At 53.2% G+C, this 19,772-nt stretch overlaps 1 protein-coding gene across 6 annotated transcripts in view; it reads right to left on the reverse strand.

The window, feature by feature from the left end:
* The window catches only part of LOC107077936 (IQ motif and SEC7 domain-containing protein 2-like), a 91,786-nt gene that overhangs the window by 16,340 nt on the left and 55,674 nt on the right, over positions 1–19,772 (reverse strand). For 4 of the 6 annotated variants that reach the window (XM_069183982.1, XM_069184003.1, XM_069183992.1 and 1 more), the window contains 5 exons: positions 4,118–4,367; positions 3,661–4,020; positions 1,320–2,392; positions 853–1,014; positions 483–605 (listed from right to left, as the gene is read on the reverse strand). In XM_069183982.1, the coding sequence (XP_069040083.1) occupies positions 483–605; positions 853–1,014; positions 1,320–2,392; positions 3,661–4,020; positions 4,118–4,367 (1,968 nt within the window). Of the gene's footprint in view, positions 1–482; positions 606–852; positions 1,015–1,319; positions 2,393–3,660; positions 4,021–4,117; positions 4,368–5,027; positions 6,083–14,548; positions 15,542–19,772 lie in introns of those variants that run through there. The other 2 variants (XM_069183999.1, XM_069184001.1) reach the window with 2 other exon arrangements.

Raw genomic sequence — 19,772 nt, forward strand, 5'->3', positions numbered from 1 at the left:
AGAGAGAGAGACAGGCAGCAACAGGTAAAGGCGCAGAGCTGTAAAACACACTAGACGCGGTGTTATACTCGGAGAGAGTGGGTCAGAGACAGCAGCACTGACGCTGGTGCTGCTCCTCCGTGGTAGAAAGGAGATTATAGAAGCAAGCATTCCGAGACAAAAAATTAGGGAAAAGACATTCAGACAGAGAAAAAAGAAAAAGAAAGACAGAGGCAAAACTATACAGATGGACAGAGACACACAAATAGAGGCAAAACATCAGAAACAGGCAAACAGGAAGGAAAAGACGACAGAAAGGCGAATGATAGTCCGGCAGAAAGCTGCACAGAACCAGAGAAAAACACAGAGACAAGACAGACAGAAGAGACAACTAAGCATACAAACATACTCAGACAGACAGACACGCAATGACACACACACACAGACATATGGACAGACAAACAGACACGCACAGGCAGACACGCACAACAGCGCTGACCGACCTGAAGGCCTCGATGAGCCGCTCCACCTTCTGCGCCTCCCCCTGCACTCGGATCTGAGCCTGGAACTTCCTGAGGGCATCGTCCAGGTCCATCCCAGAGAAATCCATCTCATCTACCACACATCTGAGCACAGGGGAGAGGGGCGTGGCATGGAGAAACATAGGATTATGATGCGGTTAATGTCCTCCATCCCTCTCTCACTCTCCCTCCCTTCCATCCCCCGTTTCACCTCTCACATTCCCTCAAACCAGCTTCTCCAGCAAGACAGGTAATGCTACACAGGCATTGCCAAAGCACTTGTGTTCTGCATTCACAGTGTGCAGAAGACGCTTAGATTACAACACAATATCCCCCTCTCTTCGTCACTCACTCCAGCACATCCTTGTTGAACTGTTTCTGCCTGTTGCCCAGGAATTCCCCGATCATCTGCCGGCTCAAGCCCTTCCTCTCCAGGATGAAGCGGGCGATCCCCACGGGGGTGTCCGACACAAAGCCCCTCTCGATGAGGTACTGGATCCCCTTCTCCGGCTTCCTGCGCGCGGCGGGGGGCAGACAAGAGAGCGAGACAGAAGAGGGGAGAGAAAGGCGGTGTGGGGTTAATACACACACCCGGCGAACTTGCCGTGTTACTGTGCGCTGCTACTCCACTGAGAGCACACAAACGGACGTACACAGACACGCGCCCTCGCTAGCCTCAGACCCAGGGAATTTAACAGAACACCCAATCATACTCCTCCCTGCCTCTCATTTGAGGGGGCTGCCCGTGGAGCTGCCCCCGCCCCGAGCGCACACACTCTGCCTCCCCGCCCAGCCCGGCCCGGCCCGGCCCGCACTGACTTGTTGAAGAGGTTGAGCCCGATGCGGTACTGCCTCCTCTGCACCACGTCGTTGTTGAAGGCGGGCGAGTCCCAGCTGTGCCGGCTCTCCCGCTGGTAGGTCTGCTTGCCCAGCGGGGGCATGGGCTCGCGCAGGCTGTCCCGGGACGACGAGCCGGAGCTGCAGTTGATGGTCTCGTTGGAGTTGGTGGTGCTGTTGAGGGAGTCGTTATCCCCGTCGGAGCAGCACGGCTCCCCCGATCCCGAGTTCAGGGCCGACATGCTGTTCCCCAGGCCCCCTCCCGGCGGCGCCGCAGCGACGGGGGTGGGGGGCTGGGGCCCCGCGGAAGAGGGCGGGTCGGGGTACTGGTGGTGATGGTGGGGGTGGTGGTGGGGGTGCGGGTGGGGATGCGGGCGGCCCTGGGTCCGGGTCTGGCCCTGGGCCGCGGACGGGCGCACCCCACTGTTGTTGGGGTTGTGTTTGAGGGTTCCCTGAGGGGAGCCCCCCCCGCCCCCGCCGCCCCCTCCCCCGCCTCCGGCCCCCCCGGGCTCCTGCTCGTAGATGAGCTGGCGGCTGAGCGAGCCGCGGTCTGAGCGGTCGCTCATGTCCACGGAGCTGTCGCTGGGGGGCTCGATGGTGAGCAGGGGGAGGTGCGCCCCGCGCAGGCGGTAGTCCCGGCACTCCGTGCAGGGGGTGCTGCGCCGGCTGTTGTTGCTGCCGCCCCCCTCCGTGTCCCGGCTGTCCTCGCGGCCCCCCACGCCCCCCCCCATCCCCCAGTACTCCGTGTCGGTGCTGCTGGGGGCTCGGTCCAGGGACAGGGGCGAGGAGGGCAGGCCGTCGTCCATGTAGAGTGTGACGTCGCTGTAGGAGGTGGCCGTGCTGTCCTCGTGCATAGCCAGGGGCCCGCCCCCCGCGCCCCGCTCCCCGCCGGGCCCTCCTCTCCGGGACGAGGGGGTGCTGCCCCCCCCCCCTCCCCACATGCACTCCCCAAAATCCTCGCCCTCCAGGCCCCCGTCCCCACTGCCCTCGTGGGAGTCCGGGCGGCTCGGGCGGCAGGTGAGGGCGTCATCGATGGAGTCGGCCAGAGACTTCACCTGGAGAGAGAGAGAGGGAGGGGGAGAGGAGGACAGGGGGAGAGCGGGAGAGGGGGAGAGAGATGGGGTCAGTGAAAACAGAAAGACTGACCAGGAGAAAGCAAGACGGGTTCAGTCCGGTCCGGCCCATTGATGCCTGATGCCTCTTCATCGAGTGCTTCCACAGCGACGCAGGCAATTTCATTTGAAACACTCCAGGGGGGATTTCGGTTGAGCAGAGAAGCCCGTTTGATTTTTATTCCTGTTTTAGCGATACTGCAGCAGTCGTTAACACAGCTAGCACCGTATTTACACGCTCAGAAAGTAACTTAAATACAGTAAATGAGTTAAATAAACTCCGAATGAAATGTCGAGGATCCCCCAGGTCTCCCCCCTCTGTAAACAAGCGATCCCTATAATAAGTTGTCCCATTTATTTCACACTTATGCCGTTGATGAACTAAGGAACTAAGGCCATAGGAAATCCCCACAATTATATCGTTTTTAAAAGCCGGCAACGTAGGTGGTCTATGGGCGATTTTGTTCCAGAAATTAATAAATACCATGAAGAGCAAAATCTAACATCAGACATTCTTCTGCTTGTAGACAGTGCTGTTACCCTCGACTCAGACTGTGGATCGTTAGGCCCCAGCAGTACGTCGCTGATCCAACCAGTGGATCAGGGTCTGATCGATCCCTTGAACTGCACGACCCACGTGTGGAAAAAATCTGCCCCCAAGCAGAGAATGGCTGATTTTCACGAGACCACTATTTCCAAAGGAGGTGGAAAGCTATTTATTGCTATTGCTTTTTTATGGGTTATAGGCACTTTAAATGTACATACCCATGTCTGAACTGTTGGGAACTCATCTCAAGCTGATCACCTTATTCCTTATGAATATTAACTCCCCTAAGTTGCATTATTTCGGACACTTAACCTGGACTTGAAATGGGACCCTCTGAAGTATATTTTGTTACCTACAAGTGAAGCACACAATCTAACTCATTGTCCCTCACCTGACTCTATTCTATCATGTCTTATGAGAAAACCCCCAACTATAAGTCACTGAGTAAATCTTTTACTCTTAAGGTCCTGAACCCTCCATATTTACATTATTCTTAAGGGGAAAAAATCCCTTTCAGGTTTTGTTTTGCTATACGTTGCACATATCTGGACCCTAACCCCAACATATTTTGGGGACCACCTGTATCTGTTTACTTCATTCGCCCCCCTTCTCCTTCCCTGTCTTTTTCTCCACCCCCTCCCTTCTCCTCCCTCCCTCTCCTCACCTGTTTGGAAAAGGAGTCCTCCAGGTCGGTGGGCTCCCCGCGGTACTCGCCGGCGCCCCCCTGTGCGCAGGGGGGGCTGCAGCTGTCGAGCTCGGGGTTGGAGGAGGCCAGGGGGTGCGGGTGCGCGTGCGGGTGGGCGTGGTAGCCCTGCGCCTGCCGCTGCTGCTCGCGGTCGTCGAACGAGTACTGCAGCCGCATGTTGGACAGGATGATGCGGCGGGACATGCGGCTCTCGGAGGCCGAGCTGCGCAGGCGCTGGAAGTTCTTGTTCATGCGGTACTGCCGGAACGCCGTCTGGATGGTGCGCGCCGCCCGCCGGCTCAGGAAGTACCCGCCGTACTTCCTCTCCAGCATCTCCACCTGCGGCGAGGGAGAGAGGGCGGGTGAACACACTCAGGCCGCGGGTCGGGCGTGGGGCTGGCGGCCCGCGCCGCGCGGGGGGGAGCGGCCGCGTCACCTTCTTGTCCTGCAGGTCGGTGGAGAGCTCATAGCTGTCGGACAGGGCCTTGCACCGCTTGTTCTCCTCCTCCTCCTGCTTGCGCAGGGCCAGGCTGGCGGGCTGGTGCCGGGTGCGCTGGGCCCAGGTCAGGCTGGGGCTGGGGGCTGCCGGGGGCCCGCTGTCGTAGCGCTCGCCGCGGTACGGGCCCTGGCTGCACGGGCTGTCGGAGAAACTGCCCGGCTCTGCGCTCTGGGGCTCCCCCTCCACGCTGCAGTCACAGGGAGAGAGGGGATAAGGAGGGGGGGGGAGAGTCATCCGTTTAACACACCACGTGGTAAAAGACCAAAACACACATGAATACCATTTCATTTAAGCTGGATAACAACACATTTTTGGTCAGAATTGAGCTGGTTCGGCTACAGCAATCTGAGAGAGGACAGCCGAGAGCCCGACAGGCTTTCTTTAACAGATCCAGAGGCCAGTGAATCATCAGTCAAAAATAAACACCGGGAACAGTGAGCCTCAAGAGCAACAGTTCGCTGCAGCTCCCAGGGCATCAGTCAGCTGGAAAGCACCTCCTGGAAAAAGGCCTGTAGCGCCGTTACAAGCCTTTTGGTCAGATTGACAGAAAAAAGATGAAAGCAGTCACGGAAAATCAGATAGAAGCCAGGCAACCAATCGAGCTTCTTGCAGAGCGTCTGTTTTTGAGGTTAATTTTCAGCATTGCAAAAGGGTCCAAAACTCATGGACTTTACGTAATCCGTAAACAACTTTGTGCTTCCTCAGTTTGTATTTACCACATTCCTGTAAATCACTTCCGGTACGCACACAGTTAGCTCAGAGAGACAGACTTTTCAAAACCCATTCCCTCTGAGTATCACCTCCCCCTCTCCCTCCCTCTGTCCTTTCCTGTTGGTCTCTCACTCACATGTACAGTCGTGCCCTCCGAGGTAGTCTGCATCTCCTAGACGTCCACATGGCGAGGCAGGGTACAGCGCAGAGTCGGAAGAACAGCCCGTCACACACGGTCTGCCACAGACATACTGACACACACACACCTGCCCTGCCCTGCCCGGCCCTGCCCGGCCCTCCTGCCTGTCTGTGTGCTCAGGTCACATGTCCCTGGGATGGCCAGGGGAAGCCTCTCAGAAGCCAAAGTCCGGAGTTTGGGACAGCAGCCCCAACAGCGGCAGTGGCACAGGAAAAACACACACACCAGCACTCAGAAACAACACAGCCGTCCGCTCTCTCTCCCTGCTCCCTGGGAGGAGGCAGAACACATCTATTCACAGCGGGGAGCTGGTAACTACAAACAAATTCAGTGGCAACAGCTCCACTAAGTCTCTCCCAGAAAAACAAAACAGATCACCCCACACAGCGACAACAGACAGTGACAGAATCTGCCCCTCCTGGGTACGCCGCCTTTTTGTCACTCTCGTTTACTTAATCCTCCCTGCACTCTCCGTTTTCTCTCTCAGCCTCTTCATTCCCCTCGAGGAAACAGCAGCACCCGCAGCCAGAGAAATTACCGACGTGTCCATCTCGCCCAGGCTCTCTCTTTCTTTCTTTTTTTTTCCCCCCTTTCCCTCAATAATTTAAACCAAAACGAAATGAAAGAGCAACGACAGGCACTCCTGCCCACTGCTCTCCCCCTCTCTCTCTTCCTCCCTCGAGCCCCTCTGTCCCCTCCCTCCCTTCCTCGCTCTCAGCCCCTCCCTGCCTGCTTCAGGGCTGCTGCGGGCTCAAGGCCCGTGCCACAAGCGGCACAGGGAAGGGATACCGTATGGAGATGCAGCAGTCTGCTTGTGTCCCTCTCCCTGTCGCTTCCAGAGATAACGATGAGTAACGCCAGCCTGGCAACAACACATTTCACCTGTATTAATCTCTCTGGGAGGTTCTGCACTATCCCTACGGACTTTCCACTAACCTCAAGCACTACAACAACAAATATTTTCTAAGGAAACCGAAATATTCCAAAAGCTACATATCCTGCAATACGAGGGAAAGATGAAATAAGCGGTATTTAAATAAAAAAAAAACATTTTAAAAACATATCTTGCTATTTATCAACGCTACACCTCAGGGACATAGCCCCACTCAGTCCATCTGCCACCACGTCTCGCAGTTATTAAGGAACATTACTCAGGGTTCTAATATCCTGGCCTTGCTATGACGATCCCCGCTGGAGGTCTATGAGCAGTGTGGTCAGCAGTTTGAGAATGAACTTTAAACTGGTTTTATTTATTATTTGGCTCTTCAAATCTGGATATTTTCTGTTACGGCTGGAAGTTGTGCCACAAAGAGAGCACAGCTCAGGCATAGCTGTCTGCTTTCAGGGAAGGAAGAGGAGGAGAGAACCTGCAGTACGTAGGAGTGAGAGATGAGGGTGCAGGCCTTGACGTTTCTTGCAGAACTCCAGCTAGGCAGAGTGGCAAATTAATTCCCACCACAAAAAAAAAAAGACAGCAAGAAAGATCAGTCAAGAAAAAAGTGACAGAAACTTTTTCAAAACAGTCAGACTGCCTCTCTGTCAAATCTCCCCAGTCCCAGTCTCTCCCCTCTCGCCCTCACTCCCTCTCCTGCCTCTCGTCTCTCTTCCTAGGGCTCTCATCACCACGCAGCTGCGATTTCCTGAGTTCGGGCTCAGCTGAAGCGAGGGAGGCAGGGAGGGGAAAGGAATGTGACAGGGAGAAGACGAAAAGGGAAGGGAGACACAGACGCTTGGGGTGTAGATAATACAGCAGAACGAAGCGCAGCTACTGTACAGCAGACGGCAACTATGGCACGACTGCTCGCGGTAACAGAAACGCGGACACGCCAGCTCAAAAAAGATGAGCATGAAAGACAGACACACTTCTATAGCTGGAGAACATCCCTACCCCTGGTCTTCTTACAAACCCCTTCACACATTATACATTTTTGTATCGTTTTCAAAAGGATACAGGAAAAAAAAAACACGTTTACTATTCAGGATTTATTTTGCGGTAATCCCCGATCCTCAGATAAGCCTGTCAATCCATGTCAGAAAGGGTTTTGCGTCCCCACAAGCCAGATACCGAATGTTCAATATCTGCAGAAGATCTGTGCACAACACAGGAGTCACACGCTGAGGCTCCAAAGCTTGTATGTGTAAAGCAGTTTGCCCAAGCACTTAAGTGAACACAGGCACATTTATAGAAGCCCTACACAGGCTCCAGGCCCGCGTACAAGTCCTGTACTTAGGCCCAGAACAAAGCACTGGCAGCCATGACACTTCAGACACAAACCTGTCAGGCCGTTATTTTCAGTATCTGAACCGTGCGCCGTTACCGAACACAGTGCTCTACACAGGACATGAAGGCCAAGCCCAGGCAGGCTTAATTTCTGCAGATCTGGGTCACGCGTCTTTGATATTTCACCCAGCAGCTTTCAAACAAGTGCTGCAGGATGCAACACGCTTGATAATGTAGTGTGATTAATTGAACGAGTGTTAATTAAATATCAGTAAAAGTCTGGACACACACAGCCTTGTTATCTGAGTCCCAGGGAAAATCCTGTTTAATTAACACAAGTGGAAAAGAGCCACACCAGAGCAACAGGACCCTAACAAGACAAGCGGACACTCACTCATGACGAGCCTCGTCATTCTGAATTTTATTTACTGCACAGAATAACCAGACTTTTCATGTGCAACTTGAAAAGGTCAACCGTGCCAAAAAAAGCAAATCTCACACATATTGCTCGACTGCCAGTTCGGCTTCTTGCACCTAGATCGTCCCTCTCACTCCTGCTGTAAAACACGTTGACTACGACGTCACAAACGGGAGGCAGAAAGCATCGCCGACCTTCAGTGTTTACTTGGAAAAAAAGTTTAAGCTCATGTAAAAGCGCTTTAACCGCGCTTGAGCAGAGAAACGGCTCCCCCACAGCCAAGGTGAACAAAGTGCTTCAGTAGCGTCAATGTAACACCCGAGTTTTACATTCTGGGAGCTACAGATTTTAATCCTGGTGCTACCGTGCCAATCTGAACAGTTGCTGTGTATTAGCTCTGAGCCATCTTGAAGCTCCGTGTTTGCACAGAAGAGCGCAGAACAGCTTCTGAAACTATATGCTCCAGTGCAAATCGTGCTTTCCACTTCCAAGAAAGGCCCAGCCGAAAGTCCAAACCATTTCCATGTTTAACTGGAAAAACAACAACAACAACAACATTTTTTTCTTTTACAAAGCAGCCAGAAGTCTGCGCTTCCGGCCCTGGGAGCTCCGTAGTCTGGCTGTGTGGCCCAGGGGGAGCTCATTGATTGTTTATCTGTGCGTGAACTGCCTGTTCCGATAACTGGTCCAGACTGAATCTGACAGCAGCACTAAGAGGCCAGGAGGAAGGACGGGCAGCAGCTGATGAGTCAGGTCACACCAGGGGGAGGCCGTGATACAGTATATGTACTGTATACTGTTCGCACACGCGCACACACACACACACACCCCCACGCAACCCAGTCCCGACACACTCTGACCCACTCTGACCCACTCTGACTCCGTACACAGAGCGTGCTGGTCTGACCTCGGGACAGACTCGTTCTGACCGCTGCAATCTTCAAAACTCCTGAGCTGGTTATTCTTGTACAAAACAGACACAAACACTGCAGGGGAAGTCAAGAGCGCTTGGTATAATCACCCGCGGAAGGGCAGAGCAGGGCTCGCGTGTGACACAGTCAGGCCTCTCCCAAGGAGCACACAATAATACTACAGTTTACTAAAACATTTCTTTCCTCGTCCATATACTGTTTACTTTGCTTTACAACAGTCTCCCAATACAGGGAGGGACATTGGAAGACAGGAGTATTGTATTTTAACATGTTTCCCATGTTTTCACTGTGATCTGTCTCAGATTATCATACGTTTACTGAGGTACATCACAATAAGCTTCCTGAGAGTGGAGTCTGTAGGTAAAGAGACCTCTACCGGGCACGCTAGTCCGTTCTAGCAAGTTCTCTAAGCCCCGGTTACGAGAGCCACACTCATTTTGGTTGATACTATAGGTGTCTTCTAGAGACAGTCACTACAGAATTGGACTACAAAAGCCAATTGGAAGCTGGTTCAGATGAATATCAGAAGGTCCCGTGGCTCTTCGGGACCAGTGCTAGAACATAAAATGTAACACATTGTAATACACTGAAGAGGCAGACATTAGGCCCAGCTCAGATTCTGGGACCTCATGCTGGAAGCTCAAAGCCTTACTAATCCCCTCTAAGCTATTACTCCTGTAGGAACAGCTTGCTTCATTCCTATGCATAATGTATTACATTTTACGTCCTTAAATTTAAGTAATAAGACACCGGAAAAAATGCTTTTCCAAAGCATTTCTGTATCGTGACTGCTAACAACTGTTCCCTTTAAGGCTGAATGATCTCAGCATTTCAACCACAGTTACATAAGAGAGGCAGGGATCCCACATGGAAAGATGGAGAAACTATTAAAAGTTAATGCCTCACCGGCAGCCACTAGCTGGTTTTGTGACGCTGTAGAACGACTAGGGGTTCAGACAAGATTCTGGGGAGTGGTCAGCCCCACGCAGAACCCCAGAACCAGAACCCCGAGACATAAACTGTTCCCCGAAAAAACATTCGAAAGCAGGATCCCACTTTTTTTTTTTTATCTCCCAGGCTTTGTCCCACAGTGCAGGCATCAGAGCCATGAATTTAAAATACGACCGACAGCCTCTTTAATCAGAGCGCCTTCACTTCGCTGCGTGTCTCCAGCTGCCTTTTAAGAAAAATTACTCTCCCGAGATAAGTTGGCAGTGCACTGCAATCTCATTTTAGCACTCGCGAACAGACAAGTCAATTAGGGAAAACAAAAGGGGCATTTATAATAGAATTGGTGCGGAGAACGGAGGTCAGCTGGCACTGTACTTGACTTTTACTGTCTGATTTTTATAGATGTAATTAAAATGAAACCTAGGATCCTCTTCTGCGACTGTCTGTGACTGCGTTTCTGCGCCCCGCAGCTCTCTGTAAGCGAGGGGTCACACATTGAAGTCCCCCTAAGGATTAAAGGACTCCATTTTGCACTGAACTTGAACCGAGAGATACAGAGGTTACAGTGATCACCGCCTTTTTATGTTGGAACTGCAAGGCACACCTGTGGCAATACTTTAAAAACAAAGTCATGCTTTCTATAGAACGTGTCACTCTAGCCAAACTGACTGAGGACTGCCTCTTGTAGTCCTGCTGTATTCTCCTATTCTCCTGCTGTACTGTCATGAAAACCACACATGCTGCCAGTGTGTCTGCGTGTCTCTCCGTGACATTTCCGGGCGGACACTGCTCCTTCGCCACCCTGGCCAGGAGGAATCGGGAAGCCCAGGACCCAGATCATCACCTTGGGAAAGCCCATTCCTCTGCCGGCGAAGGCCTCTTCAGGAATACTGGAGCGCCGGAGAAACGGGCCCATAGGGGTTTGTGACGGAGCAGGACAGAGCTTTCTGTTCCTTTCTGCAAGTCATGGCACTTTCATTCCCTCCCACAAACAAGGGGCCCCAAGCCGGACCCCCGCGACAGACAGGGGCCTGGCTCCAGGTCGGCAGAGTGAGACTGGGGGCCAGCTGCAACCATGCCACAGTCTCTAGGCAACCTCCCGGGGGCTCCTTCGGAAAAAGGACAGTTCTAATTTTGCTCAGAGTTGAAATAAAAAAGAAAACAACTACAAGGGTGAAAAAAGCACAAGGGGGGTTTTTGGCACAGAATCTGTGGAGGAAATCCAGCATTTTGTGTTTTTGGAAACATAAATTACTCCTGGCTGCTGTTTACAACAACTGTTTCCTGTGTAAATCGGTACTGAAAACAGTGACACCAGACAATGAGGGAGAAAGGAATTCAGGCTCTGTACAGCATGTAAAAAAAGTTAACAAACCGCACTCTAGCACTGCTGATGCTATGTTAGTCAGGGCCAGATGGGAGAATCTGGGATTCCTTAACTAGTCTGGGTTCGCAGTGTCCTCTACCAATTTGGCAAGACAAGCTCGTATTTCAAGAGACTCTTTTACTCAACTCTGAGCTGCAAGGCCATCAGACAGGCTCTCCGAGTACAAGGGTTAAATCGTAATTCAGAAATTCAGGGACGTCCTGCTGTGTTTCAGACGTTGCTGCAGTATTCATTCTGAGAGATGCAGTGGCAACACATGGCTAGTTTTCTCCCGTTCAGATGTGGCCCCAGGGCTCTGAGGGACGGCTGACTGGGTTCGCCGGTTAATGTGCGCCTCAGGCGCCTGTTCTGTATCAATTGAAACGTGCTCCTGCCAGGGCTGCTCTCAGTCCTGCTCTGGTACAAACAGCCTGGAAACAGACTCCTCACAGTGGACTGACAGGAAGCGTCTGGGGGAAGAATATTGATGTGAAACACTGGCCTGACAGGAAGCGTCCCGGGACAGCTGTGCACACAGCCTGGCTGTTAGAACAGAATAGGCCTTATTGTATGATACTTAAATTGGGGAAAAAAAACAAAACACATCAAACGTTGTCGAATGAAGATCACTTACAATTAGATTAGCATCCTGATTTGGGTGGCACTGCTCAGCTTGCTGCAATTTAAATTTTTGGGACCTCAAACCGATCTAAACCGATACAGGGAATAAGCCCAGTGCTTAATAGCAGGAATAAAAGACGGTCCAGTGGCTCGGTGTGTTACACAAGCCTTCTTGTGCTCATAAGGTCGAAAACCCAGGTCTCAGTACTACCTACGTATTTGACTGACACTTCATTCCAAGTTTACTCTCATTGACACCCATTTAGAGCCCTGGAACAGTCTGGGTACTAGTGCATCTGTGGTACTGAGATAGCGCCTTGCTCAAGGGTACGACAGCAGTGCCTCACCTGCGATTTGCCCCTGAAGAGAGATCCACAGTTCGAGGCAACAGCCAGTCACGTGGCCTTCCCGACTACAGGCAGAGGTGTGAGAAAGGTTTAAAGGTGGCGACAGCCCCAGGCCTGTCGGGGCCGCTGACACGAGCAGCACGCATTCCGCCGGGCCTGTCCCTCGGGGCCCCCCCTCCCAGCCCCCGGGCCCTCCCCGCCCGCAACAGGACGGATCGGCGGGCCGCAGGGCACCCTCGGGGAACAGCGGCAACACGGGGGCGTGCTCGACCACGAGCGCCCGCGTCCGGGGCTCGCGGGGGCGAGGGGGACCTCCTGCGGTGCCGCTTTCCGTTCGCTTTCCGGTCGCCGCGGTCCGGAACCAAAAGCCGCCGAGGTTCGACCCGAACCCCACCCTGCGACTCTTTCAGGGGTTAAAGCCACAGGTGGACCCAGCAAGCCGTTCTCCCACTCGTGCTTCTGATAAAGGAAACGGACGCAAGACGCCGTCCAGGCAGCTTTCTTCATCTTCCATCTGTCATTTCTCTTAATTGCTCTCACCCCTCCCAACTATTATATCACTCCTGCCAAAGCTGCACAACAAATTAGGCTGTGGGCTCAGGAAATGACAATTATGAGGAGATTTTCCAGGCTGTTTTCCTTCAGCGCAAAACCTGTCCCACTTCTTCTATCCACCCATCCATCCATTTCCTGTCCGCTTTCTCCGGTACGGCACCGAGCCCGTCCCGGCGAGCAACAGGCACCAGGCCGGGTAACCCTGGATGGGACGCCAGCCCATCGCCGCCCACTTCCACGAACTCAAGACTAATTCCTAAAAGGCTGGATTCCGGTCATAACAAGAGGAAAGCAAGGATTACACTTTGTCTTTGTCTTATCCTTCCTTGCTTCAAGCTTCATTGACTTCCCCGCAACGTTTGACACAGGCCTTTGGAAACCCGGCGAGCCTTGTCCAGGAGCAAATCGAACTCCCCGAACCCCTGCGCCAGTGACGGGGCTCTTGATGAATAATGCAGGTACGCAGACGCACACAGAGTAAAAGGGCACAGAACAAAGTCTTTGTCCCCGCAAGGGGGCGGCCACCTACAGTCCTTAGAATTCACACAGTCTCGTCTTCTGGCACAGCCTCCTCAGGTACCAGACTGAATTAGCGGAGTTAATTAGCGGAGCCCAGATGTCTCTGATGTCACAGTCTCAGGCTCTTCAGCCACCGCAGGTTTGAGGAGAACTAGGAGTCTCTCTCTCTCTCCCACACTTGCGCACCGCAACAAAGCAATCACACCGAGCAGCCCACTCAGTCTGATTCCTTATGGTTTTGTTTTTACACTGACAACAACCTTGAAGAACTCGGACGCACGTCTGCTTCCCAGCGGCACCCAGCTTCACCAGCGGGCTCCACAACGTGTCCTCCTGCCACGGGCCATGCAGAGGTGCATGGGAGCATTCGTATGTATACATGTGCAAAACTGGGATGGCACACAAGCTAACAATCCGAATGGCATGTAATTATATATCATTACCGGCTCTTCAGAGTCAACAGCTTCTAGAGACACTGCCAAAAGCCAGGATGTGAAGTTAACACGGTCACTCTTAAGCAGCTCCTCCTGGAACTGAAGAGTCGTGCTCCTAGGCAGCTCAGCCGGGTCCAATCACAGGCAGGAGGGTCACCCCTGGCTTGGCAGCTCAGGGAAGCGGAGAGGGTTAGTCAGCAGGGCTGGAAGCACGGAGGAGTCTCGGAAGACTGGGAAAAAGGTTCCATTTCGGAAAAGCCGCGGCCAAAACGGGCTGGTGCCCTGAGTGAGAGTCACGAGGTCCCCAAGAGGGGGGGGGGGTTGATGCTGAAAGACACCACAAGGCCAGCAGGTGCCTTTGTTTACAGGCAGGCAAGATACACACAACCTGCACGACTTACAACGGCTGCTGCTGCTACTACTACTGTACAGAAGCGCCAGCCTGCGCCCAGAAGTCACCGGCCAGCAGGGCAAGGCGAGCGGCCACCCCCCGACCACACTGCTGCTGTACTGTACGTACTGTATGCAGAGCCTCCCCGCGTGTTTTCTGCGCCAGTACCGTAGGCGTCTTCCCTCAGCCTAACACGAAGTGACACCGGCGCAGTTCCTGCGTGTTCGCGGCGTGTGTGCGCGCGTTATTTGAGATGTCGTGTTATCCCACCCCCCCCCACCCACCAGTCCTTATTCTACCGTCTTCTGAAGCGCCGGAGCGCCAGGAAAGCTTCTACTTGTACCGAAAGGGCGCTTGTCGTTTACATCGCGGCACACTCCTCCCCTGTGCTGTGGTGAACTGGCCAGGGTTTATAAAGATCATGCTTGGGGAGGTGGAGGTGGAGGTGGGGAGAAGTACAAACGGGGGCTCCTCTCGGCAGCGCAAGACGACCAAACCAGACCCCCCCAGTTGGTCCACAAGTTTCAGCCGCAGACTTTGGGAGAAAACCATCGCCAGAAAACACGGAGAGGGAAAGGACAGACGTGGCAGAGCAGAAAGGTGGAGAAGAGGGAGAGAGGAGCGGAGAGGGACGTGTAGGTTTAGGGAATAAAGCACTTACTCTACCTTACAACAACAACAACAAAAACGAAAACAGTCTTACCAGTATACCAGCTTGTTATGGAGGATTGCCGGAGTCTTGTCAGACGCGCAGTTAATACACCACATTCTGCCTCCCTGTTTTGGCTGCTTGTTTCAGTAGATGATTATTTCAGTGAGTGTCTGTTTTTTATTTCCTTGTAATAATAATAATAATAATAATAATAATAATAACAATCCGTGTCTCTTGACTCTCTCCGTGACGACGGAACGGCGGAGAGCCCGTCTCCTCCTCCTCGCGCTCTCCCGGTCTCGCGGATCCACACCAGCGCGGCGGTTTGATTCCCCCCCCCCTCCAGTCTCCGGGCTGCTCGAGCCCGTGTGACACGGCAGTCACGGCAACACAACACACAGTCGCGAGCCCACTCGCCTTAACCCCTTGCGCGCCGCCCCGGCAGGAGCGCGCGGGAGCCGCGACTCGACGCCCGCGCGCGCTCGCTCGCTCGCTCGCTCCACGCCGGCCGCACGGGCTCGGACGCGGACTTCTGGGAACGCTGGAAGTGCTCCTGATGTTCTCGGCGTCTGCTTTGATTCTGGTCTCGGCTGCTGCGGTGTTTGGTTTTACAGACGCGCGTAAGCCTGCCGTTCAAGGGTCCTCTCGTTTTCTGACTGAACTGCGATGGCAGTGAAGTGAAAGTTACTCCAATTAAGCACAACACGCAACAAGGTCACCCCAGGAGCCGGCGCGTGTGGTGGAATAATTCCCGCCACGTATCGGTATCATTTGCTGTTAGGAACCTCTTTAAGAAAAAAAAAGGAAAAGGCGCCGCATCGTTGTGCAAATGGGAATTTGCTCAAAGGTCTGAGTGACATCTTCATCTCTGTTGCAAATCTGTACCGATTCCAGTCCTACGAAAGCAATCGCGCCCGAGTATAACACATAAATCAACCCGTGGTGTTTTTAAAGGATATGCATGTAATCCTAACCGCAAAATTACGAAGAATAACTGACAGCGCAGTGTGGCGCTGTTAAAGTGGAAAAACTACGTTTCCCACAATGCCTCGCGAAGGCTGCCCCCTCTTTCGCATCGCGCACGTGACGGTACAATAATACATCTGGTTACCATGGAGACTGAGCTGCTCACGCGCCTAAGGAACAGCTGCATCATACATTATCATCATTATTTTGACGTCTTGGAGTTGTTGCCAATGGTTATTAAGAGGTTCCTGGCCTTGCTGTACATAAATTGCTGGCTTTACATTAGTTTAAATGCTGAGAATAATTACACTGCTGTATGAAAGATGTATTTTCAAAAGCAGGGGTGGGCTAGCCCCAGTACAGACACTCCTTTTACACTGATAATCATACCTGTCACACCAGCAATGAAAAACACAATCCCCCCCCCCACTCACCAGCATCGCTGTCTGAACCCCAACAACTGTCACTGCCTGAACCCCAACTACTGTCATCACTGCCTGAACCCCAACAACTGTCACTGCCTGAACCCCAACTACTGTCATCACTGCCTGAACCCCAACTACTGTCACTACCTGAACCCCAACTACTGTCACTATGTGAACCCCCAACAGCCATCATCGTTTCCTGAAACTTCAACAACTTCTGAACCATCAACCAACATTAAACACAGTCAATCTGACAGAAAGAGACACCACTGAGCAGACACAAGCACTAGTAGCGGGGCCTTGCGATGCACAACTCGGGGCTCTGAAGTGTCGAGGGGAGCGCTGCGAGGGTCCTGTGAGGTCCACGGGCTGCTCCAACACCGCTAGCTTGATCACTCTGAGCGGTCGCAGGGCATGAGTCAGCCAGTGCGCACGGCTCTCAGACCCGCGTCAGAGAGCTGGACCTGCAGGGTGTGTGACAGCACTGATGACCAGTGTACTCCTCCTCCTCCTCCTCCGCCCTTCCTCTCTCTCCTGCTCTCACTGTGACAGAGGCACAAAGAGCTACTCTCTCCCTCTTCCTACATCAGCAGCAGAAGGCTCTCTCTCTCTTTCTCTCGTGTGCTCTCCCTGTGGGCACGGATGCTGCTGACTTCAATGAGAAAATTAAAGAACCAGACTTTCCACTTCAAAACTACAATAACAATAGACACAAACTGAGATGAAGGAGTCCTGGAGACAACAGCCTCTGAACAGTCCAGGAGATCCCTCACAATCGCCAAGCCAGCGCAGTCGTTTCTGTGACACTGGTAGGCAGTGTGTTGGCACAGTAGCTTCATCTCTGAAGAAGCTAAATGCACATTAGCTGAAGTCACAGCACTTCTCTCCTGGAACAATTCAAATGCAAGGAGCTTTCTTGGCATGACAGATGAATTACAGTGTTGCCAAAGCAATAGATATGAGCACAACATTTACTACTTTTAGAATAATATTATGACTCGACAGGCTGTCTCTGTCCCCCTCGGCTGGGACCGGAGATCACACGCTGGGCTGCAGCTCTGCTGAGTCTCCTCTCCAGAGGGACGGGGACCTGTTCTGACTCTGGCGGGTGTGGGGAATCTCAGATTAGGTTTGTTACTTTAGGAAGGAATGTTTGTCCAGCCCCAGTGTATTTCTCGCTGTACAGCAAAAAGAGCATCTCTGCCTCTGCTACTCTCTCCTGGCCTTTTCGGACAGGCAGGTCTGCCTGTGTCCAGTTTCTCTGGCCAGGCTGTGGTCACTGAGCCTGTCCTCTCTGGACAGCGAGGTCTGCCTGTGTCCAGTTTCTATGTCCAGGCTGTGGTCACTGAGCCTGTCCTCTCTAGACAGCCAGGTCTGTCTGTGTCCAGTGTCTATGTCCAGGCTGTGGTCACTGAGCCTGTCCTCTCTGGACAGCCAGGTCTGTATGTGTCCAGTGTCTATGTCCAGGCTGTGGTCACTGAGCCTGTCCTCTCTGGACAGCCAGGTCTGTCTGTGTCCAGTGTCTATGTCCAGGCTGTGGGCACTGAGCCTGTCCTCTCTGGGCAGCCAGGTCTGTCTGTGTCCAGTTTCTCTGGCCAGGCTGTGGTCACTGAGCCTGTCCTCTCCGGGCAGCCAGGTTGTTTATGTTGCCCAGTTTCTGTGGCTGCTTGTTCTTGTTGGTTCTGACCCTGGTCAGGTGCTCGGTCAGTGTGTTTTGTCCGTGGGCACTGGCACACACTCGAATGACAGTGCTCACTGACAGTATCACAGCAGGGTCAGAGACAAGAAGGAGAAGCAGACCCTGACACAGGACAGGCTGAGTGACCACATACTGTACGCACACTCTGATCTGCTTTGTCGACGTACCAGAGAACACAAGTGGAAAGCGCATTTAAAAAAGTCACTTCCATACACAAAGGGTTGCGGGAGTCTGGAACAAGCCACCCAGCCATGTGGCTGACATTCAAGAAACAGACGAATTAGACCCTTGAACCACTTAACTGCTGACTATCGAATGGGTTTGACGTGGAAATAGCTCCTCTCATCTGTAACCTTTCTGATGTCCTTAGTGCTGACTGTGTGGTACAAGCTGCGAGTCCCGGTTACTCATTTTAGCAGATTTTAATCAGCACCGTTTTCAGCAACCGAAGGGCTCTTCACACAGTGGAGACGTCCTCCTGAGACTGGGAACAGACCTCGTTCTCAAAGTTTGTCCCCCCGCCGATGTCTGTGACTGTACCCCCCAGCACTAGGGGAGAGATGAATGAGCTGTCTCCCCCCCACCGTAGCCTGACACCCCCCCCTCGTCCACAGGGCCCCCTCTGCCTCCCAGGCACCCCTGCATTATTGATCCACAACAGCTTTCTGCAGCTGATCCCAGACCCCAGGCCCAACAGTCAGGCGAGGCTCGAGGGCAGCGCAGGCAGGGACACGCACACACACACTCGGACACGCACGCAAACACATGCGCACACACTCACACACACACACACACATGCACAAACACCTCTCCACACGCATGCACACACACACACACACGTACATACGCGCAGACACACACGTGTACTCACACACTCACACACACAGACGTACACACACTCGCACACACGTGCAAACAGCCCCGCGCGCACACTCACACGTGCACGTGTACTCACACACAGACGCACACCTGCGTGCATACACACTTGCACACACCTGTACACACACCTCTCCACATGCAGGCACACACACGCACACACACTCACACACCTGGCGGAACATAAGCGCCGCTTGAGCACTCAGCGCGTGAGGCTCCTGTGCGTGGGCTCTCCGAGGGCGTGGCCCTGGGGTCACCCCGCAGTGCCCGAGGAGCCAGCGCCCCCTCTCCCGCTGTCAGTCAATCAGTCACAACAATGCAGCACACAGCGGTGGCTGTCGGCAGTGACCGTGGCCTCTCCACCAGATTCGAGCAGCATGAAGCCGGCCGGCCACGCACACACCCCGACACGCGGGCTGGGAGAGGAGGCCTGGGCCTGCGAGGGGGGCGGAGGGGGGACGTGTGCAGGCACACTGGCTCCGCTCACAAAGGACCAGGGGGAGCCCAGCTGAGGACTGAAAGAAGACTTCATCCTCTGCTCTGAGTCAGGCACAGGGAGCAGGCCCACGCCTGGCGGAATAAGCAGGACTCATCAATAATAAAAGAAAGCCCTCCTTCCCCTCCTTCGCGTGTTCAGCCCTTTTCAGAGATGTATTATTTATTCTCAAGCACTTCTGGCTTACTCTCCCTTTCTCCCGCCATACTGCCTTTATCTGGGGAAAGAAATACTCCGAGAGCGAGAGGGGGAGGAGGTTGCCTAGCGACAGACCCGAGGGGGGGCGGTCCTGTGTCACTATGGAAACCGGTGTGGGAGTGGAGGAGAGGCTGTTGCCGTGGAGACCAGCTGATGGAGTACAGAGCAGCGGTTGCCGTGGTTACCGAAATTCCTCGGCGACTGTGGGCTCAGTGGGATAAAAAAGGGAGTGACTACTGTAGAAATAATAAACAAAATACCCAGAGCGACAGACAGAGCGCTGGCATATTAACACGAGTGGTCTTGACAGAGATCAATGGCATATCACAGCACTGAGCTTCCACAGTGACTGGCACAAAGAGATGGTTATAAGATGGTACAGGATATGTTAGTCTTTGTGCATCAAGCATGGCCTGATGCAGATGCCCATCCAGATGGACATTTGCACAACTGAACCGTGAACTGCTCTGGGAAAAATAAACAACTTCCAATGTCTTTGGGAATTCTCATTTTAATCTGAAAGACCACCATAGTAAAAATCACACACATGCACGGGCTCATGCTACACACTATACACAAAGATTCTCTCTCCGCTCTCTCCTCTTTACCCCACAT

Source organism: Lepisosteus oculatus, chromosome 2 (assembly GCF_040954835.1).
Source record: "Lepisosteus oculatus isolate fLepOcu1 chromosome 2, fLepOcu1.hap2, whole genome shotgun sequence".
NCBI classification, from domain to species: Eukaryota; Metazoa; Chordata; class Actinopteri; order Semionotiformes; family Lepisosteidae; genus Lepisosteus; species Lepisosteus oculatus.